At 66.4% G+C, this 21,392-nt stretch overlaps 2 protein-coding genes across 4 annotated transcripts in view; one reads left to right on the forward strand and one right to left on the reverse strand.

Annotated features, from left to right (window-relative positions):
* SPNS2 (sphingolipid transporter 2) overlaps nucleotides 1–6,433 on the forward strand; it is a 29,245-nt gene extending 22,812 nt beyond the window's left edge. Inside the window, exons 4-13 of one of the 3 annotated variants that reach the window (XR_004380591.1) lie at nucleotides 1,235–1,386; nucleotides 1,549–1,615; nucleotides 2,366–2,508; nucleotides 2,665–2,817; nucleotides 2,910–3,099; nucleotides 3,413–3,478; nucleotides 4,906–5,004; nucleotides 5,075–5,238; nucleotides 5,654–5,844; nucleotides 6,318–6,394. Coding sequence is in view for 1 of the 3 variants with exons in the window: in XM_032840024.1 (XP_032695915.1) it covers nucleotides 1,235–1,386; nucleotides 1,549–1,615; nucleotides 2,366–2,508; nucleotides 2,665–2,817; nucleotides 2,910–3,099; nucleotides 3,413–3,478; nucleotides 4,906–5,004; nucleotides 5,075–5,238; nucleotides 5,798–5,840 (1,077 nt within the window). In the remaining 2 variants the exon portion in view is untranslated. Of the gene's footprint in view, nucleotides 1–1,234; nucleotides 1,387–1,548; nucleotides 1,616–2,365; nucleotides 2,509–2,664; nucleotides 2,818–2,909; nucleotides 3,100–3,412; nucleotides 3,479–4,905; nucleotides 5,005–5,074; nucleotides 5,239–5,653; nucleotides 5,845–6,317 lie in introns of all 3 variants that reach the window. The other 2 variants (XR_004380592.1, XM_032840024.1) reach the window with 2 other exon arrangements.
* A 1,154-nt stretch (nucleotides 6,434–7,587) lies between these two features.
* On the reverse strand, nucleotides 7,588–19,817 carry MYBBP1A (MYB binding protein 1a). The gene is made up of 26 exons (XM_032840023.1): nucleotides 19,594–19,817; nucleotides 19,338–19,433; nucleotides 18,590–18,673; nucleotides 18,429–18,503; nucleotides 18,224–18,331; nucleotides 17,102–17,277; nucleotides 16,848–17,015; nucleotides 16,631–16,748; nucleotides 15,360–15,655; nucleotides 15,036–15,146; nucleotides 14,383–14,508; nucleotides 14,046–14,213; nucleotides 13,852–13,957; nucleotides 11,997–12,093; nucleotides 11,772–11,923; nucleotides 11,428–11,508; nucleotides 11,206–11,355; nucleotides 10,953–11,129; nucleotides 10,719–10,876; nucleotides 9,916–10,156; nucleotides 9,624–9,749; nucleotides 9,477–9,545; nucleotides 8,939–9,052; nucleotides 8,701–8,802; nucleotides 8,299–8,435; nucleotides 7,588–8,196 (listed from the first exon to the last, which is right to left on the reverse strand). The coding sequence occupies exons 1-26, from the start codon at nucleotides 19,789–19,791 to the stop codon at nucleotides 7,647–7,649; spliced, it is 3,984 nt and encodes a 1,327-aa protein (XP_032695914.1). The 5' UTR covers nucleotides 19,792–19,817; the 3' UTR covers nucleotides 7,588–7,646.
* Nucleotides 19,818–21,392: the final 1,575 nt, after the last annotated feature.

Consider the following 21,392-nt stretch of genomic DNA (forward strand, 5'->3'; position numbering starts at 1 on the left):
AGAGCAACCCTGGCCCATGGACACTGCACGGCACGGCGCTCGTGAGGGGCTGGAGCAGAAGGGGACACGCAGGACGAAGCAGGTGCGTTCCCGTAGAGAGACTTGGCAGCGGGACCGTGAACTGTGTCTGCGTCAAGCCACGCGAACGGGCTTCCGGAATGCGTGAAGGAGGGCAAGGCGAAGTGTGGGGCAGGGGGCATGGGACGGACACTTTGGGGTATGAGTTTTGAATGCACACGGGGGACACGGGCCGTTCGGTGTCCGGTGCGTGGGGACAAGGTGGCGCCGTGTCACAGGTTTCCGGGGGGGCGTGGGATGGCCCCTGCCCTCCCGTGCTAAGGACAATGAGGAAATCTCTGAGACCCAGCAGATGGCGCATTAGGGAGCACTGTCATCGTCTCGGATGGGGCAGGCCTTCCTGAGCGAGGTGCGCAGTCCAGAGGCCAGCGGGGGCCATCGCTGGGCCGGAAAGCGTCAGGTCACACAGACCCCGCGATCGGAGTAGAAGGAAGGTGACAAACGACGCTTGTCACGTATGTCGTCAAGGGTCCAAACGCACGATCCCTAAATGCTCGTAGAAATCAGGACAAGACGGCCAGCCAGCAGCAAAGTAGGCGAAGGCACTGGGCAGCAGAGCCCTGGAGAGAGGGGCTGCACCGAGGGTGTGGGGGACACAGAGATGGAGACAAGGTGCGGGGCTGGATGGGCGTCCGGCGCTGCAGGGGGCAGGCCCGGATGGAGACGGGCAGACGGAGGGAGGGAAGCGGGAGACCCGGAGGAGGGCAGCGTGTGGGCGAGGCTGGCCGGATGGGTGGTCAGGGTGGGGCCGGGGAAAGATGACCGGGCCAGGTTCTCAGGCCCTGGGCAGCCAGGGGGACGGAGGGGCTGGGTCCACATCAAAGGGGAGGACCCTGGCAGCTGGCACGGCCCCTCCCTGCCCGGCTCAGCTGGGCTTTGCTCTTTGATGTGTGTGTGTGGGGGATGAGCACGGAGCCCACTGGCTGCCTGGCCTGGGGGTGAGGGGGGCCGTGTGGCTCCCGAGGTGGGGCAGGGCCCAAGCAGGAGGTCTTGCTCTTGGGGAGAGGCAGGGAAGACACCGGGGGTCCGTCTGGGCCACACGCGTGGCCATCTCCCTGCAGCCATCACGGCCAGAACAGCTGGGGCCCTGCTCAGCCCCTGCCCGCTGCCCCGGCCTGGACACTGAGGGGAGCCCATGTTGTCTGCCTTCCCGCAGCACTTCTGGCTGCTGGTCCTGTCCCGGGGGCTGGTGGGCCTGGGAGAAGCCAGCTACTCCACCATCGCGCCCACCATCATAGGCGACCTCTTCACCAAGAACACGCGCACGCTCATGCTGTCCGTTTTCTACTTCGCCATCCCGCTGGGCAGGTGAGGGCCCCCTCCCTGAGGCTGGGGCTCCATGACCCGGCCACGTGGAGGCCGTCCTCGGGCCACGCCAGCAGGGGCGTGGGGCGGGGGTGGACGCTGCCTCACACACCGGTGGGCACCCCCTGCCCGCCCTGTGGTCTGACCGCGCCGTCTCCTCTGCAGTGGCCTGGGTTACATCACGGGCTCCAGCGTCAAGCAGGCGGCCGGAGACTGGCACTGGGCCCTGCGGGTAAGGACACTGCCGACTAGCCCCCACCCAGGGTCCCCAGGGACTCGCCCCCCAAGACCAGTATACTGGGGGCGTGAGGGAGCCAGGCCCATTTGGACAGGACGAGGGACGGCCTCCCGCGTGTCTGCACGCTCCGGGTCTTCGAGGGCGCATCCCGTTCCAGCCCAGCCCCGGATTAGCGGGGGCCCAGTTGACCTCTGCGTAGGGGCCCCCGGGATCTGGAGCCCCTTCCTGCCCCGAGCAAGGGTTCAGGCGAGTCCGCCAAGGCCCCAGGACGGCGCGATCAGAGGAAACAGAGATGCCCCGTCCCGCGGAGGAACGGAAGCTTAAGACAAAGTGTTTTTTCCTCAAAAGCAGGAAGGAAGCAGCCTCCGTGGAATTTCTTGATCGGGCGCGTGTGGGGGTTGGGGACAGGCCTGTCCAGTGGGTGGGGGGCGGGTGTCCCAGAGGCTCTGCTCCCGACCTCGGCTGCCCTCGGGGATGACGGCGTGGGCCCCTCCTGATCAGCAGTGGGAACCCTCCCCGGGCGCCCCCCCCCCTTCGTGGCTCCAGAGTCGGTCCTTCTGCACATCGGTACTTGTCCTGTCCACCATCCGTCTTTCTGTCTTCCTCCCGTTAACTCATCCCACAGTCTATGCGTTCTCCTTCCGTCCTTCCTCCTCCTGCCCAGCCCAGCGGGCACCCCCCGGGAGCTCCGCCGAGATGACGCCCAGGGGCCTGGGGTCCCAGCCTGTGCTCCCGCCCCACCAGGTGTCCCCCATCGTGGGCATGATCACAGGCACGCTCATCCTCATCCTGGTCCCAGCCACCAAGAGAGGCCACGCCGACCAGCTCGGGGGGCAGGTGAGGGTGCACAGCTCGTGGCTCCGTGACATGAAGGCCCTGATCCGCAAGTGAGTGCAGCCGGGAGGGGTCTGGGTGGGCGGAGGACCCTCCCTGCCAGGCTGCCCATGGGCCAGTGCTCCTCACCCCTGCTGCCCGAGCCCGTGGGGACAGCGGGGACAGGCTTGGGGGCCTCGCTCAGTGCCGCTGCCCCTGCCCCTCTCCAGCCGCAGCTACGTCTTCTCCTCCCTGGCCACGTCGGCTGTGTCCTTCGCCACAGGAGCCCTGGGCATGTGGATCCCGTTGTACCTGCACCGCGCTCAGGTCGTGCAGAAGACGGCAGAGACGTGCGGCAGCCCGCCGTGCGGGGCCAGGGACAGGTGGGGCCGGCCAGGGGCGCGGGTGGTGGTCCCCCTGTCCTGGCTTGCACCCACCCCCACTGACCCCGGCCCCCTGCCCTCTGTCCCCGCAGCCTCATCTTCGGGGCCATCACCTGCTTCACCGGCTTTCTGGGAGTGCTCACGGGGGCGGGAGCGACACGGTGGTGCCGCCTGCGGACCCAGAGGGCCGACCCGCTTGTGTGCGCGGTGGGCATGCTGGGCTCCGCCATCTTCATCTGCCTCATCTTTGTGGCGGCCAAGAGCAGCATCGTGGGCGCCTACGTGAGTGCGGGGGTGGGGGCGCCCGTGGGGGGGGCGGGGGGGCCCGAGGGTGTGGGACGTGCAGTCTGGCTCGCGGGGCTCCTCCCCACGGGGAGGCCCTCGTTGGCTGCCCGCCCTTCCCCCTGCTCGGTCCAGGGCCCTGGGCATCTTTTCGAGCTGCCAGCCTGCCTTGAGGTCCCTCTGTATTCTGCAGACTCCTGTGAGCCTGAGTGCCCAGACATGCAGGCCCCAGGGAGGGGTGGGAAGCCTGGGGGGCTCCCTGCCAGCCCCCAGGAGGAGGGCCCTGATAGCTGCTGTGGTCTCTCCTGGACAGATCTGCATCTTTGTCGGGGAGACACTGCTCTTTTCTAACTGGGCCATCACCGCGGACATCCTCATGGTGAGGCCGGCCGGGGTTCCCTTGTGCCAAGCCAGGCTTCTGGACTCCTGGGGCAGCTGGAGGGGTGGTGAAGAGGTCGGAGGCTGGCAGGCCCGTGGGGGGTGGACAGAAGGCCAGGCAAGCTGGGGAGGTGGGCCTGGAGGCAGGGAGGGGACCAGGCTTCGGGGCCTGAGAGCCGAGCCCTGGGCAAGCAGAGGGATAGGCTGGGGCTGGATGGGGGAGAGGGATGTTGGCAGGCTCCGCGCGACCGGGAGGCTGGCACTGCCAGGCTGGCCTGAGGGGGTGCTGCCTGCCAGCGTGCACCCCCCACCTGGTCCAAGCTCCCGGGGCCTAGCTCTCCCAGCCCAGCCTGGGTCCCAGGGGCGCCTGCCTGAGAGCCCGCGGCTGGGCTGGGCGGACAGAGGCGGTGTTCACAGGCCAACAATGGGAGCCGGATCAACCAGCCAGGGACAAAGGGCTGTCTGAGCAGCGGCAGGGGCCATGTCCCTGGGAGGAACCGGGAGGGGGTGGCACTGTGGGAGGGGCGACTTGGGGAGACATCCTCCGTGCTCAGGGCCAGGAGGGGCTGGGAGAAGGGAACGCAGGGCCTGCTGTAGGGACAGAGGGAGCCAGCAGGCCAGGTCTCCCTGGGAGGCGGGAGAGGGATGTCACTTGGGGTCTGGGCCACACTATGGGACAGCCCAGGGGATTAGAGTTAGCCTGGCGTGGGGGGCTCCTACTGGCTTTTCTCCTCCAGGAAGCCCACCCTGCTTCACTGGGAGGCCATCCGTGGGTGGGAGTGGGGGGGTCTGACTCAGGCCTGGGCTCATGTGGAGCCAGGCCAGTGGCAGGGGTGAGAGTGAAGAGAGGAGCCAGTCTGTGGCGCTGGGCGGGACTCCCGTGCCTGCCTCTGCCTCTGCCCCCGGGGGCAGCCTCAGCTGCTGGCAGGGTTTGGGTCCCAGGGAAATCCTGTCCCATTTTATTGTCACAGCCACATGACTGATCACTGCTGGAAATGGGGCCACACAATCCCATTGTATCCAGCTGCCCCTCCCCCAGCCCTATAAGGAGGGGCCCTGTGGGCTGACCCCCACAGCTGCTACGAGGCTTCGGAGGACCTGCCTAGCCTGGTGGGCTCCTGGCTCTGGGGGCAGCGGTAAATCGGGGTGAGGGTTGTCCCAGGCAGACCAGCCTGGACCCTGCCACGTCCTCATGGAGGGGAACCAGCACGGTCTTCGGCTTATAGGTTCCAGTTGCAGCGCTGCCGCAGCCTCCGTGTCGTCCATGTGCCGGGCTTCCGTTTCCTGCGACCCCCACACAGGCTCCCGGCCACACGCCCAGGGCAGAACCTCAGGCAGCCTGCCCCCAGGGAGCCTAGGAGTATGGGGACCCGAGGGACGAGGCCTGTGGCTGTGCCCTCTGGCGTCTGACCTGCGACCTCTTTGCAGTATGTGGTCATCCCCACGAGACGAGCCACGGCTGTCGCCCTGCAGAGCTTCACCTCCCACCTGCTGGGGGACGCTGGGAGCCCCTACCTCATCGGCTTTGTGAGTACCGGCGGCTGGGGGCGGCCTTGTGGGGTGGGAGGCACCCCCTGACCCGCTCCCGCCCCCGCAGATCTCGGACCAGATCCGCCAGAGCACCAAGGACTCCCCGCTCTGGGAGTTCCTGAGCTTGGGCTACGCGCTCATGCTCTGCCCCTTCGTGGTGGTCCTGGGCGGCATGTTCTTCCTCGCCACCGCCCTCTTCTTCCTCGGCGACCGCGCCAAGGCTGAGCAGCAGTGAGTGGGCAGGGTCGGGCACCTGCTGGCGGGGGGCACATGGGGTCCCTTTGTGGCCCAGGCTTGCGGGAGGGGGGCAGCTGACAGCTGGCCCATGCATGTCGCCTGGCCACCCAGGCTTTCAGGAGGGTCCCCTGGCTGCCCAGGCTTGCAGGGCTGGGGACAGCTGGCACGTGGGTCCCCTGGCTGCCCAGGCTTGTGGGAGGGAGACAGCTAGCAGGTCCCCTGGCCGCCCAGGATTGCCGGAGGGACCCATATGCCCAGCCCGCAGGAGGTTCTGTGGACGGCTCGCACGCCCAGGCTGGGGACAGGCTTTCAGGGAGAGGGGCTGAGTGGTTGGACCGCCTTCTCCTCTGGTTTTCTGACTTCTTTCTTCTCTCCTTTTTGCTCCTCTATCTCCTCTCCCCACCCTTGGGCTCTCCCACCTTCCCCTGGGGCTGACGAGGTCCCTGCCCGGCACGTCCGGCCAGCCGGCCCCCGAGATGCGATGTGCCAGAGCAGTGCCCGGGCCCGGCCGCCGCTGACCCACCACCTTGACCCCCGCCCGTCTCTCCCCCAGGGTGAACCAGCTGGTGATGCCGCCTGCATCTGTCAAAGTCTGAGGCCGTGAGTGCAGGCGGGCTGAGCAGCTCCTGGCAGGAGGGGAGGGGTGAGGGTCCTGGGGAATGTTCCAGAAGCAGGAGCAGCTTCTCCCAAGGCACCTCCTACCAGCTCTCGGACCAGGGCCATCTTCCTCTTGAAATGTGGCCCGCGCCGACTTGCTAGGTCATGGGGGCAGGCAGGCTCCCGCTTCCTTCCTCAGAAGGGATTGAGGGCAGAGGTTGGGGCTGGGACTGGCGGGAACCCCTACTCCATCCGGGACTGTGCTCCCCTGCCCCCAAGAAGCGTGCCAGGTCCTAAGCTGACCTTCCTCTGAGCCCAGCCTCTGGGGGCTGCTCTTCCCAGCAGCCCTCCCCTTCGTCCCCGTGATGCCCCCAGAGCCCACGGACAAGCCCACTTCTTCAAAGAGCAGGAAGACAAAAGGGACAGTCTGGACTGGCCGCTTCCATAGCTCCCTGTGACCTGGCCCCTCTTTCTAGGTGCCTCTGGGACCATGAAGACCCCTCACTGACACCCTACTTGGGAGGCGTTCCACGGCACCCCAGCCCTGCTGGGCCATCTCGAAGCTTTGTGTGTGACCCGAGGCTGGACACCCACCCTCTCTGGTCTGGGGCTGTGGAGTGGCCGTGGCTCCGAGAGGCCGTGTCCTCAGCGAGCATGGAAGGATGTGTGTGGGGAAGCCACATGGCTGCACAGACTCCCAGCCCCGGGGCCAGGCTGCAGAACCCCTGGGGCCTGGGACGAAGACTGCCTCCAATCGGCTTATGGGGAGAGCATGGCCTGTCCCTGCCTTACAGGGTCCCGGGCAAGCCTCTGCCGTCCCCAGACTATGGGGCCGGACGGCTGGATTTCCCCACTTGGCATCTCTGAAGGCTTAGCAGCTCCCGGACTGCGGAGAGGAGGGGGGTCCAACCTCACGCTTGGGGACACGGGGATCACTCTGACCTTGGGGACGATGGACTCCAGCGGGCAGAGCCGGGTGCCCGTGGCTGGGCGCTTCCCAGCCTGGCTGGTCCCTGCGAAGGACACTGGTCTCTGCTGCCTGCAGGACCCCTGGGGGGGTCCAGCTGCTAGGGAGCCGGCGTCTCCAGGGGTGAAGGCCCTGGCGGCTGCTGCACCTGATCTGTGCCCCAGGCCTGGGTGTGGGAGCCACACGCCCCCCACCCCAGGGGCAGGGCCCAGGGTGCTAGCTGCTGGAGAAAGTAGTCACCCCATGAGGCTTCCTGTCCCAGGAAAAGGGCCAGGAGCCAGGCCGGCACCCCAGGCCGGCTGCCGCAGTGCTCGGGGGCCCTGCCACCGCCCCCACACCTGCCTGCTGGCGGAGCTCGCCCTATCCTGCCCCCACGCGCTCCCGCACACCGGCTGGAATCGAGGTGCCCGCCCCGACGACGCGCTGCCCCGTAGTTAGCTGGCGTGGCTTGTGCGTGTGCAAGCTAGCGGCACCCGCTCCTCACCAAGCTCTGGGGCACCTACGGGGGTGGGACCTCCAAGACAAGCCCGGCCCCAACGGGGGGCCCCAGCGATGTTTTCTTGTTGTACAAGAACCACGTCCAAGTGTTGCCTCCTCTTCCTTCCGGAAGCCAAACTGCTCCTTTATTTTTCAGAGCTGCTGATCGTGAATCTCAGAGTCTTAAGAGAGAAGCCAAATATGTTCCTCTTGTAAATGAAGGAATAAACCTATTTAAATCATGCCGCACTGGCTCCCAGGGCACAGCCGCTCGGGGCGGGGGGCGCGCGCGGGGACAGCGGACACGCGAGTCCCTCCAGTCCCGGTACTCGCCGCGGGGCAAACGCAGGGCTCTCGGGGCTCAGGGCTTCCTGGCCTTCTTGAGCGATGCCTTCTTTCTCTTGGCCCCGCTCTGGAGCAGGCTGGGGCTCCTGCTGGCCAGAGACAACCTGGCCTTCTTCCGCGGCAGCACGGACTGTGGTGACTTGCCAGACAGCCCCTTCTCGGGCAGATCCTTCTGAGGCTTTCTGCTGGCGGGCGCCGTGGGGGACGCAGGCCTGGCTCCGTTCACCTGGGAGGGCTGCTGCTGCTTCTCCTGCAGCTTCGGGGTCTTGGCAGGAGCGCTGGGACTCGTGGCATCTGGGGCCGGCCTCTTGGTGGCAGGTGTCCCATTGGCCTGGGCGGGCCCCTGGGCCTTCCTCTTCCTCCTCCTCTTCTTGCCTGTGCTGGGGGGCTGGTCGCCCCCAGAGGCCGTGGGCTTGGCCTCCTCCGCCGGCGCCGTGCGTTCCAACGTTCGCTTCTTGCGCTTCTTGGTTTCCGGCAAAAACCCCTTTTTCTTCCTCTTAGTGCTAAGGGGGCTCTGCGTGACCTTGGGGACTTCCCTGGCCTCCTTCTTCTCTGACTTGGGGCGCCTTGGAGACAGGGTGCAACATAAGGGCGCGCCCAGTGAGAGGTGTGGCCCTCTCCACCGTGCTCCCTGCCCGAGGGAGTCGCCAGGCCCCCCCAGAACCTACTGGACTCCGAGGGCCTTCATGGCCTGCCAGTAGAGGTCGCAGAGGCGGCTGCAGCCGGCCGAGCGCCCCCCCGGCTGCAGCCTCTGCTGCTGGCTCTGCAGCACACCCAGCACGCTGGTCAGGTCCACGGTCAGCTTCTGCGGGCAGGACACACCGTGACTGCCACAGGGACCAAAGGCAGGGCCCCTGCCAGGCTCTGGGTCCCACATTCTCCCACCCCCGCCACCAGCATCCTTGCTAAGGACCTCTTCCTGGGCTGGACGGAGGGACCCGACTCCCCAGCTGCCGCCCAGTCCATGAGCACTTCCCTCCACTGGGCGTGGCCCTCCCTGGCATCCTCCCAAAGGGCGGGCCCCCCTCAGCCCGGCCCGCGCTCTGTCCCTGCCACGGTGCGCCACCCACCTCCTGATGGACGGTCCTGAGGAGGGTGTTGAGCAGCCCCAGGGAGGACAGCTCCTGCTGCTGCTCCGACTTGCTCTGCGCCTCCCCCAGCGTCCGCAGGTTCTAGGGAAGACGCCCGCTCAACACCAGAGCCCCAGTGGGGGAAAGGCCCTGATGGGGGCAGCCCAGCCCCAGCTGAAGCCCAGGGTCCCAGAGACCCACCCCAGCGGGAACGCGGCAGGGGCCCACAGACCCTCACCTCCGTGACCTTCACCAGGATCTGGCTGACCAGCTGCTCCCACTCGGGGTCCTCAAAGCACAGCCGCAGCTCCCGCGTGGGCAAGGCCTTCTGGAGCAGCACACAGGCTTGGGCCTGGTTGGGGGGCAGGATGGGGGCCTCAGTGCAGCAGCCCAAAGCTCAGGGAGCCACAGGCAGACTCCATGGGCCCCGGGAGCGGCCACCACCTGGGCCCAGCCCTAACCCCAGGCAGGTGCAGGAGCCGAGGCCAGGGGCAGTGGGGACAGTGCCTGGCCGGCTCGTCAGCTCGGTGCCCTCCTGAAGCCTGCCCGTCAGCCCGGCCCTGGGTGACAGCCACGTCCGAGTGCACATGTCAAGGAGCTCGGGGTTCAGGCCACATGGCAGGTGGCAGCAGCGGGGGTGAAGCTTTCCCTCCCGACAGTGACCCTGTGCCAGGACTCCTCCAGGGCCTCCCAAACACCCGGGTGGAGATGGTCACGCGGGTAACTTCGACAGGCCTGGGACTGGGGTCCAGGGCTGGGGTCCGGGACAGGCCTACCTGATGGCGGGGCCGTGCCTGGCCTGTCACGTGCTGGATCACAACGGGGAGCAGGCTCTTACAGAGAACCTACGGACGGCAGGATGGGGCAATGAGCTGGGCCAGGCCGCACAGGGGTCCCAGGGGCGGGCCGGCTCGGACGCTCACCGGGTGCCGGGAGAAGAGACTGAGAAACATAGACACGGTCAGCGGGCTGTTGCGCTTAGTCAGGAAGGAGGTCAGTGCCGAGGAGAAGATCGGGGTCACGAGGCTCAGATCCAAGCCGCCGCTAGCCTGCACCACGGGGGAGAGCAGCTGCGTGATGCTGGGGAGAGGGAGGGGCACAGCCATCCTCGGGGAGCTGGGAGGCGGCTCCTGGGAGTCACGGCCTCCACTTCCCCTCCGCGACCCTGCAGCCGGGCTCCAGCGGCCGAGCCTTCCTGGGCTGGGGCCAGCTCACCTTGGGGTCCCCGGGCTTGGGGCCAGCTTTCTCCTTCTTCTGGGGCTTGCAGACGGCGGCGGCGGTGCTGTTGCCCTTCAGGACGCGGAGCAGGTAGAGGGCCGCGTTGAAGTAGTAGAGGGAGAGGGAGGCATCGGCCTGGCGGCCGGCCTGCTGCACCAACCGCTCCACCTGTGCGTACAGAGCCCCCATGCTGCGGCCCACGTCGTGGCAGTAGTGCCGGGAGCGGCACAGGTGGTGTCTGTGTCGGGGGAGAGGGTGGAGGAGCTGGTCACCACCGTCCGCCTTGCCCCGCCGAGCAGAGCCCGCCCCCTGTGCATCCTAGTTCACAGGTGGGGAGACAGGAACCCAGAGGACAGGGGTCTGACCGAGGCGGCAGGGGTGGGCGCAGGGGTGGGCGCAGGGCCGCCTGTGGCTCTGCTGAGGGTGAGCGAGAGGAGAAACCAGCGCCTGGGGCTGAGCCTGCCACACGGGAAAACCTGCCTCCCCTAGGACAGAGGCTTCTGGGCCCTGAGACTCGGGTCCGCGGTGCTCAGGGCACGAGGACCAGGTCATCCACAGACTCAACTCCGGCAGGTGGCGGGGACAGCCTGCCAAGCGAGCGCAACCTGGGCTGGCAAGGACATGCGGTGGGGGGCGCGGTCCGTCCCGCCCCACCAGCTCCTCCATGAAGCTCCTCGGGCCCTCAGGTCTGGCCCCGTCCGCGCTGGGGCCGGCAGGTCCACACCCCCTTTTCCTGCGGGGACCTGCACCAGGCTCTGGTCCCAAGCCCCTGCTCCCGCCGGCCCCGCCCACGCGCTCACGTGAAGATGCGGGCCGTCTTGTGCAGCAGGTCCTGCTCCTGCTTGGAGCTGCTGGTGCGCATGCTGCGGCGGATCACGTCCAGAAGCGGCTCCAGCAGCTCCAGCACCAGCGGGTTCTCGGGCTGCTTGGTCACCATCACCTCGACCAGGTCCAGAACCTGCGGCCAGGGGGACGGGTCAGCGGGTGCAGGGCGTGCAGGGGGGCGCGGCGCTGCCGGTGCCTCCCGTACTCACCCGGATCTGGAAGTCTCGCCGGAGCACCTTCTCCTTCCGTAGCTTGTTCTTCTCGTCCCTCCGGGCCTGGATGCGCAGCTTCTGCTCAGCAAAGAGGCTGGCAAGGTTCTGGTCCAGGGCCATCATGGCCTCGTCCCCCAGCTCCTCGTCGTCGTCGTCCTCTCCGTCCACCGCGCCCTGAGGGACAGACGCCCGCTGAGCCGCTGGCTGCAAGCGCGCCCCCCTGCCCTCCCTACCCCCCGCCACTGCTCACCAGCGCCTTCCCTGCCTGCAGCACGGCCATGAGCTGCTCCCGGAAGCCCTGGTCCACGTCCCTGTCCCGGTCCTCCTCGTTGCTGTCCTCGTCGTCACTGTCGTCCTCGTCGGCCGAGGGCCTGTCGTCCTCACTGTCTGAGCTCTTATCCTGCGGGGTCCCCTGTGTTACACCTCCCGTTGCCCGCCCCACATCCGCCCGCCCACCTCTCCTTGCACGCACCTCACCACTCTCCGATTGCTTCTCGGAATCATCTGTGACCACCACGTTGTCCTCGTCTGGACTCTTCTCAGGGTTCAGCACCTAAACAGATTCCCCAACAGCTGACACACCTGTCGCCGCAGTCACCGCCCCCCGCACCAGGCCCCTTCCAGTCTCAGCCCAGAGGACCCCATCTCAGAGAGGAGGATGGAACCGGGAGAGGAGGGCACACCCTGGCGGACAGAGAGCACAGCACTGTCCGGCAAGGCTCCCAACCGCTCTGCACGTTACGGCAATGACGAGGGAGCCTTCATCCTGTGGCAAGCCCCGTCCCAGACCCCACTTCCCCACACGCCCCAGCTTACATCCAGGATCAGTTGCAGAGCCCGTGGGGTCAGGTGGACACACACGTGGCTGAACACAGTCCGGGCCACCTGGCGCATCAGGTGGCTGGGCTGGGCCAGCAGGGCCAGCAGGATCTCCACCAGCACCTCCACCCATGGTGGCTCCTGGGGGGCTGCAGGCGGGAGAGGTTGAGACGGGTCCATGGGGACGTGCCCAACCCCCCAGCCCTGGGGACAGTGACCCACTGGCAGCCTTGGAGCGGGTCCGGCGGGGCTTCTCTCCCAGGCTCTTCTGGATGCAGGTCTGGATGTCTGCCAACAGCTCGCAGCTCTCCGCGGGGGACTGGGGCAGGGTGAGGACAGGATCAGGGGCAGGCCCCACTCCCGGCACCGCTGAGCCCCTCCCAGCCAGGACTGAGCACCCCAGGTACCCACTCAGCACCCAACAGGCCACCATGGGGCCTGGGAGCCCAACGACGCTAGATGTCCCCCCACACTGACTGCAATGTCCCTACAGAGCACCAGGACCGTTAACTGGAGCTGATTCCATGTCACTTCGCCCCCATCGTGCAGGAGTAGCCCAGACTGCAGCCCTGCCCAGGAGTTGGGGGAGCCGAGGCCCCCCATGGGGCCCGTCCCAGCACAGCACACAGCTTCCGCGCCTGGACAGGGTGACGGAGCGCGGCCGGGCCGTCTATGTCCCATACCCTTCATCCAGGACAGCTGCACATGCAGCTCCGGGGTGCGGTGAGCGCCCAGTTGGGGGGTGGGAGCCAAGGGCATCCCGTGCCTGCTGCCGCCCTGCTGCCATCAGAGGCCGATGCCAGGATCCGAAGGGGCACTGAGGCCCCCACGTGTGCACACACGCCACGTGTACACATACAGACAAGCACACGAACACCTCACACACAGAGACGTGTGCACACACACACAGACATTTGCACACACATGCCGTGCACAGACCAACATACACAGAGCCCACACACACGTCACACGGACATGCACAGAGACCACACACTCACCCTCTGCACAGACTGCACACACACAGACTGACAGGCACACACGCCGCTAGACACAGACCGACACACGCTGCACGCACACACGGGCCACACATCCCACACACAGACCGATACACGCACACGTCACACAGACCGGTGCAGACACAGACTGACACATGCTACACGCACACACAAAGGCCACACACCCCACACACAGGTGTAGACACAAACCGACACACGCCACACGCACGCGCCACACACGGACGGACACGTGGAAACCAGCACGTGCACACAGCACAGACGTGCATACACCGATGAACATGCGCTACACACACATCTCACAGAAACTGGCACACGTACACACAACCTGTCTGCAGGCCGGCTTGGGCGTCTGAGGTCTGGAAGCACAGACCACAACCCCGACCCCGGCCCAACGGGCAGAAGGCAGCGCCAGAAAGCGCAAGACCGTCCTGCAGCCTGAGGGGAGACCTCCAGAGGAGCCAGGATGAACCTGAGAGTTGAGCTCTAGCTTCAGTAAGAGCTTCCAGGTGGAGAGAACGGAGACATCGAGAGATGTGGTCAACAGCATGGGGACACAGATGTGCAGGCCACAACCATGGGGCACAGAGCCCCACGCTAGGAAGCCACAGGGACACGTGCTCGCCCCCACCTGCCATGGCGGCTGTTGGTGGGTGAGGTTCGGGGGGGGAGGTCAGGGCCTCGCTCCTCGCGGACCGTGGACTACGGCCGCCGCAAGTGCTGAGGGAGCAGGCCCAGCCCACCTCTGCGTGGGCAGGCAAGTCTGGGGGTCCGGAGGGAGAGCGCAGTCAGACCCGAGGGCCCATCCCAGGCCATGGCTGTGTGGCCTGCACCAGGTTACTCGGCCGGGAGTTCCGGCTGCCCCACCCGGCAAACGAGGCAGCACCTGCCGCAAAACTGGGGGGGGGTAAGAAATGCCGCACAGGCAGCTCGGCACACAACGGAGGCCCAGAAAGCAGACGGAGCGGCTCTTCCTTGGACTGTAACCCCACCAGGGCCCACACTGCCAGCCTCGACTCGCAGAGCCCCCAGGCCACGGCCCGCTCCCCTCCAGGCGGCCATACCTTGAAGAGGTAGATGCCCACGAGGAAGAGCAGGTGCTGGAAGGCACTGGCCTTGGCCTTGGCCTCCGCAGAGCAGGCCTCCAGCTCCTTCAGCGTCTGCAGCATCCTGCGTGACACAGGCAGGCTCTCAGGCCTCTGCTGCCCCCTGGACCCTGGGGTGTCCCACCCGCCCCCTGGAAACCACAGCCCCTCACCGGTCCCAGGCCTGGCGCTGCTGCGTGGTGAAGGGCGTCAGGGAGGTCACGTTGCGGCTGTGGTTCAAGAGCAAGTCTGCGAACTGTACCAGCCGGTGGGTCCAGGGCTGCCCGTCCGGGGTCTGCGCCGGCGCCTGCCGGAACTGGGTGCTGACGGTCTGCAGCAGGCTGGGAGGGCGGGGACGGGGTCACAGCCGGCCGCGGACATGGCCACCTCCCAGCACGCCCACACCCGACCCGCTGGAGCTCACTGGGCCTCCACGTGCTCCCGGCTGAGAACCAGGGAAGCGAGCGAGCTCGTCCCACCCTGCCCGCTCCAAGGCTGCCCACGGCCCACCTGAAGAAGGCACTGCTGACCACCTCCCGGGTCCGGTTCTCCAGAGGGAAAGAGAACCGCTGCTCCGTCTCCGGGATCTGGGACGTGGGCTTCTTCGTTTCAAAGAATGAGTGGAAGAAACAAAACCTGGGGAGGGCAGGAGCACCACGGGTCTCAGCAGCCCCTGCCCAGGATGGCATCGCTCAAGGCCCAGGGCCAGGTAGTGGCAGAAGCAACATTTCCCAAGTCCGTATCTCCAGCCGAACTGGACTTGGCCTAACTGCGGCGAAACTGGAGTCTGTCCCTCGGAAGCCGGCCACACGTGAGGCCGCCACATCAGAGCACGCCACGGCCTCTGCAGACACGGGTTGCCCCCCTCCCCGCCCCTTGGCCGTGTGGTGAAGGCTGAGAGCAGCTGGCAGAGGCGAGCCCAGCACTGGGGCCTCCCTAGCCCCGCAAGCGTCTGCAGGGCCCATGGCTAACCCTAACCCTAACCTTTCCTTTCAGGGGCTCCTGGGATTTTTCCCTAAACCGCCTTCTGCCTAAGGGGCGAGAATGGCCTACTCCCCCTGGCGACCCGAACTAGGGCTCCTGGCTCCAGTGTGACCAAAGACTAGGCAAGAGGCCTGATTCTTGGGCTCCTATGAAGGCACTGGGGGCAGTGCCTGTCCCACCTGGCCACCTCCTCAATCAAGTCATCCTCCTTTTCCGCGTGCAGGGCGTCCACGGTGCTGACCAGACGAAGGATGACCCACTTCCGCAGCCGGAACACTGCTCGCTCGGGCCTGCGGGGAGCCGGATTACCGGTTCTGTACCACTCTGCCCACCTCAGAGACAGAAGCTGAACTCTCCTAGCCCGGCCACCAGCACGGGAACACGCAAGGAAACTCGGGCCTTCCAGGAAAGCGGCGGCTCAGCTCAGCCCTCCCCTCCCGGGGCCGCCATCCCATGGGAACACAGCCCGGCACACCCACCCCGAGCTCCGCACTCCCCCTCACCCATGCAGCGAAGCGTCCTGGGCTTTCTTCTGGTTGCTGGTACTGAAGTCCACCAGGGAGTCCAGGTCGGGCCGGAGAAACGTGGTCTGTAGCCAGGCCACGTAGCCCTTGAGGGCACGGGGACTTAGGGACCGCACAACCCTCCAGAATGTGGGCAGGACAGGGAGGCCCTGGTTGGTGATGCGGGTGAAGGCCACCACCACAGCCAACTGCCGCTCAGGGTCATCCCGGCAGCCCTCCAGGAAGGCACCCACGTACTCGTTCATCTCCGGAGCAAACTTGAACTGGTTTGGGAGCTGTGAGAGTCAGGCCAACACCAGGGTCACCTGCCAGGAGGGTCCAACGGTCCCACCACCCTCTTCTCCCAACAGGTGACACCGAGGCCTGGCAAAGCCCTATGTCGTCCACGGCCAGGCCAGGCCATGCCACAACCCGTCCCCCGCCCCCAGCACTCCCACTGCGCATCCTGGTAGGCTGCCGACCACCCACTCCCCTGCCCAGGACAGGCTGGGTTCCTGGCTCAGGGAGGGCGGAGCAGGGTCCCGGCTGGGGCATCAACCCCCTTGTCCAGCTCCTGGCTGTGTCACCATGCCACATGCATGACAACCCCGTACTGAGGGCCTCTTCTGTCATCTTACAGATGAAGAAAACTGGCCACTAACTTTTCAAGGGCACAGGGTTCCAAGTGGTGCCTGTGGGATGTGGAGCTCTCGGTGCGGCAGCCCTGCCCCCGCTGCAGCCAGAACGGGGGGTGGCCACACTCCATGCCCAGGCGCCCGCCTTGAGTGCTCCAGGGGACGTGACCCGTCATCTTCATGGAGGCTCTGCCCAAGACGCTGGGCTCACAGAGGCAAGGCAGGCCTGGGCCAGAGGGCAGCCCGGCTCCCAAGCCTGAACTCCTAACAAGCATAGGACTCTCCCGTCCAGTTTATGTGCAGCATGGGAGCGCACACGGTGCTTGGCGGTCACAGACCAGGACGGTTCCCCTTATTGGAGAGCCAGGTGGGGGCTGCTGGCCACGCACGCCTGTGCTGAGGGGCCTGAGGCCGGAAGGACTGACCCTGCCAAAGTCCACTCAGAGGAGAAGGGTGCGGGCAGCCAGGTGGCTCACCTTGCCCAGAGGGAAGGGACCCCCGTTTCCCCAGCAGGACCGCCAAGGCAGGAGACCGGAGACGCTGCGGCCAAGAGCAACCCTCTTCCCAAGAAGCTGGCTGACCCCTGAGGCGCCTGCCCTCCTGGCAGTGCTGGGGAGGCAGGGGGAGGAGACCCACCTTAGCGGTGACCATGTGCTCCCCAAAATGCCGGATCAGGTCGCCCTGCATCACCAGAGGCAGCTGCTCCTCAGACAGCAGGGGCAGCGCCGCGCCCAGCAGGCGGAAGCACAGATAGCTGGGGGAGCGAGGACAGCCCACTCAGAGCCCTGCGGCGCCCTGTGCGACCGGCCGAGCACCTGGCTGCCCCCCACCCCTGAGATGGGCCCCCACGCACCTGGCTGGCCAGAACTGCTTCTTCAGGAGCCCCTGCTCCACCACCTCCTTCCAGAACCGTGGGAACTTGCCCTCCCGCAGTGACAGCTGGAGCAGGTCCAGAGCCACGGCGGGCAGCTTGCGCTCCTTCTTCACGGAGGTGGCCGCCGTCTTCAGGACGTTCACCAGTCTGGGGAGGGGCGGAGGGATTCAGGGGGCGCCGGCCCACGGGCGGCAGGGTCCCTGGGGGAGCCCGTCCTCCCACCGCCCTCACACCTGGGGATGTTCTCGTCTGAGAACAGATTGACGGTTCCCGTCAGCTCCTTGAGCTTCTCCGGCACCTTCTGCTGGGCCAAGAGGAAGAGCTCCAGGTGCTCGGGGGAGGCCAGGACTGAATTCAAGTCCGCCTTGAGGACTTTCGGCAGGATCGCCTGCAACGTGGCTTCTGGGACCTGGCGTGGGGACACGGTTGGGGGAGGGTCGTGCCGTCCAGCACCTGTGCCACGTCCCCTGTGAGGGGAGCCCTGTGGCTCTGTTGCACCTGCCAGGCTTCTGTGAGGCCCCCCACAGTGCCGGGTGAGGTGGAACAGCTGCCCCCACCCTGCTAGGCACCAGAACCCCGAGAAGCTGTTTGTTATGGAGCTCACTCCATGGCCAGTCCTGGGGCCTTGGGTTTTTAACAACTGCCCCACCGATGCTGACTAGCTACCCTTTTAATTACCCCTCTTTTGGTTGATTCAGGACTAGTTCGTTTTAAATATTTATTTATCAGAGCAACTGAAAGAGCAGGCACGCATCGGGGAGCCGTAGAGGAAGAAGCAGGCTCCTCACTGGGCAGGAGCCCGACATGGGGCTCGAACCCAGGACACCGAGCTGAAGGCAGATGCCGAACCCACTGAGCCTCCCGGAAGCCCCGAGGGATGAGTTCATTTCCTGTACGAGCTGCGCCAAGCGGAGAGCTGGGACTTGAGTTCACGCCCCCGCCTCTTCCTCCAAAGCAAAGGGTTCTAGGTACTGGCCCACCTCCCTTTCCCCAGCAGGGCCGTGGGGCCCTGGGGGTCAGCTCTGCCCAAAACAAAAATGGCAAACATGTTTAATTCGCTTGCCACGTGGCAGGTGCTGCTCTAAAACGGCGCCGTCCAGCGCAGCAGCCGCTGAGCTCTCAGAGCGCAGTCATGTGAGTGGAGATGGCCCCCAGGACAAGAGGCTCACAGGACTCTAGGGACTCGACGGGAGGAGAACGTAAGGATTCTCTGCAACTTCCGCACCGATCATGGATGGAAATGTCACTCCAGATCCATGAGACTGAACACCTCCCCGGGTACACCGCTGCTGTGGGGTGTCCAGGCTTCCGCTCTCAGCCTCTCCACCTGGGGCCTCACGGCGGGAAGTCCGTACCTCGGAGAGGATGTCCACCAGGGCCTTCTGGGGCTGCTCCTGCAGGTGGTTGTGGTGCTGGGCCAAGCTCTGCAGCAGCTTTACCGACTTCAGCAGCGCCTCGGAGTCCTGGTGCCCAGAGAGGGGACACGGTTATGAGCAGGGCATGCCACAAGTCCCCCACTCTCCAGCCTGCCCACATGCCCCCTGCCCCCAAACCTCTCACCTTCACCAGCCTGCCGGACTGAAAGAGGGCTAGCACCCCAAAGAGGTTTGCAAAAAGAGCCGGTCTCATCATCGCCTAGAAAGGAGTTTCAGGCATCAGTGAAAAGGGCCCAGGAACCCCAGCCTGGGGCTGCCCATCTCCCCCAGGCCACGAACGCTCACCTTCTTAACTTTCTGCAAGTCGTGCTTCTCCTGGATCTGCTGCAGGACGCTGCACAAGGGGATGTCTTCGAAGGACTGCAGCAGCTGCCAGGGGTTTGCAGCAGGAGGGCGAGCCGTTCAGGGAGGGGAGGTCCAGCCCCACCCAAGAGAGCCCAGCCTCCTTCCAAGTCTCCCTTCGACTTCTGGCGCGAGGCCCGCGGTGCCTCGGGGTGCCCACCCCAAGCAGTGCTGGTGTGTGAACACGGCTGCTGGAGGGAGCTCAGTCTCGCCTCCCCCGGAGGCCCATCAGGCTTCAGAAAACCACTCCTCTGGCTGAGACTCCGTTAGCCGGTCTCTACAGCCTGCTGTCTCCAGAGCCTGCTGCCTCCACAGCCTGCTCTGAGCCGCCCCCAGCGAGGGTGCTAAGGGACTGGGTCTGGAACACCCTCCCAGCTGCCCACGTGCCTCCAGGGCGGCCTCTAAGCCGCTGGGTACCCCTGGAGAGAAGAGCGCACCGAACCTCGCCAAGAAACGGTAACCCACCCCACAGCTCACTCTGTCCGGTCTGTGACCCCCCGAGGCTGGTCCACCCACGTCCCCAGAAAGAAAACTGCTCACCCCCTGGCCCACCCGCCTGGGCGTCCCTGGGCACGGGCCCGCTCGGTTTCCCACGTCCGCGCGGGGTCGGCCCCTCGGCTCGGACGCCCGCCCTCCCCACTCCCCAGCGCCGCGAGCGCCCGGCTGGGCCCCTTCCGGAGCCGCCGCTCACCTGCGCTAGGGCCAGACTGTAGCAGGGCCGGGCGGTCTCTCGGCCGACCCCGAGCCCGGTGATGAGGCGCTTCAGGGCGTACTTCCTCTCGGGTCCCTGCCGGAGCGAGCAGGGCCGGCGGTGAGGACGGCGGGCTGGCGGGGCGCACCGCCAACCCCCGCCGCTCGCCCCTGCCCTGCCCCTGCCCTGCCCGCCGCCGCGCAGCCCCCCGCCCCTGCCCGCCGCGCGGCCCCTCCCGCCCCCGCCGCCGGCGCACCTGGGGCCTCGCGCGCAGGTACGACAGCAGCTTCTCCGTGGCCTCCAGCCGCGTCTCCTGCTCCGGCTTCGCAATGTCCCAGAAGAAGTCCAAGAACTCGCGGCTCTGCTGCAGCAGCCCCTCCCGGTCTGCCGGCCGCGGGCCGCTCGTGGCCGCCCCCCCAGGGGACGCAGACTCGGCCAGGACCCGACTCTCCATGTCTGCCTCGCGCCGCGAACACGTGGGCTCTGAAGACGGCCTCTTCCGGGTCAGGTCGCGGCGCGTGCGCGCTGAGCGGACCTCGGGGGCGGGGCCTCGCGGACCAGGGGGCGGGGCCTTGTCGCGCAGGGGACGGGCTGAGCCGCCTGGGGGCGGGGAGTCTGGGCGGGGCTGGGACTCGTGGGGCTGGTACGCTCGCCCCGGGGTTATTTAATTTTTTTTTTTTTTTTTAAAGGATTTTACTCGTTTGAGAGAGACCAAGATAGCGACAGAGGTAGCGAGGAGAGAGGGAAAAGCGGCCTCCTCACTGAGCGGGGAGCCTAACGTTGGAGGGGGGGGGCTTCCATCCCAGGACCCGGGTTCAAGACCCCGTCCGAAGGCAGACGCCTCACTGCCGGTGCCACCCCGGCGCCCCTATTGACTCACTTTAGAGATTTACTTATTTTAGGGGCAGAGGGAGAAGGGAGAGCGTCTCAAGCAGAGTTCCCGGTGAGCCTGTGGAGTCCCCCCGGGGCGGATCCCAGGACCCCGAGACCGCGGCGGAAGCGGAAACCTAGCGCGGGATGCTAGCGGGATGCTTGGCCCACCGAGCCACCCGGGAGCCCCTCAGACTTCAGCCTGAGCGCAGTGGGGACCCCGGAGGGTTTTGTGCGCGGGCAGGCCTTGAAAAGATCACTTGGCCCGTGTGGGGTGGGGGTCGCAGGACCGCAGCGGAAAAGCAGGAGGGGCCCCTGGTGGGGTGGATGGAGCCAGCCCGTGGGAGTCCCGCTGGTCCGGAGCTGATCCGGAGCTGGTCGGGGGTGATGGGTGTGGGGGAGAAGGACAGACAGGGCGGACATAGCCGGGTAGCCGGTGCTGCCCTTCACTGAGGGAGGGGAGTGAGTTCCAGGAAAGCAGGGGTGACTTGGCAAGGGCCAGGAGGAGCAGCACAGCAGGTCACCCCGCGTCAGCACTGCAGCGGCTGTCTCTGGAGGGTTGTCATCCCCGGGGACCCCAGCCCTGGGGGGGGGGGGCGTGGGAGGCTGGCAATGTCAGGGCCAACACCCACCTTAAGGCCCCCCAGCTCTGGCTCCCTTTGACCCCAGGCCCCTGGGGCCCCTCCTGCTCCTCCTCTCATCCCCTTCCTTGTTCTGCCGTTTTAGGAAGTGAGACGCAAACGTTTACCTTTTGTCTATGCTGCCCCAGGAGCAGAAGGCGAACAGGGTTAGGGGAAGCTGGAGGACCGTGGCCCAAGCCTCTGCCTGTCCGGGGTAGGTCTGCAATGGTGCCCAACGAGGAGGTCATGACACCAAGCACCTCACAGGCCGATGGGAAGCTGGGAAGCGGGAGGCACAGAAATCCGGGAGATTGGATCTTTATTTTGTTTCCAGCTCAGTTGAGAGACATCGGCAGAGGGTGGCCTGAAGGGGGAGACAGAGAGGCCAGCGGGACCCCAGGCTCTGCCTGCCCTGCCCACGGGGTCTGGAGCCAAGGCAGGGGCTTGGCACCCTACTACCTGTCCTTCTCAGAGCCAGATCTGAACTGGAGTCTGGGGCTCTTTCCCCAGTACCCTCAGTCTCCTCAGCTGAAAAAGAACCCGATCTGGAGTCCAGGGTACTGAC

Source organism: Lontra canadensis, unplaced genomic scaffold (genome assembly GCF_010015895.1).
Source record: "Lontra canadensis isolate GAN:19392208 unplaced genomic scaffold, GSC_riverotter_1.0 scaffold110, whole genome shotgun sequence".
Classification (NCBI taxonomy): Eukaryota; Metazoa; Chordata; class Mammalia; order Carnivora; family Mustelidae; genus Lontra; species Lontra canadensis.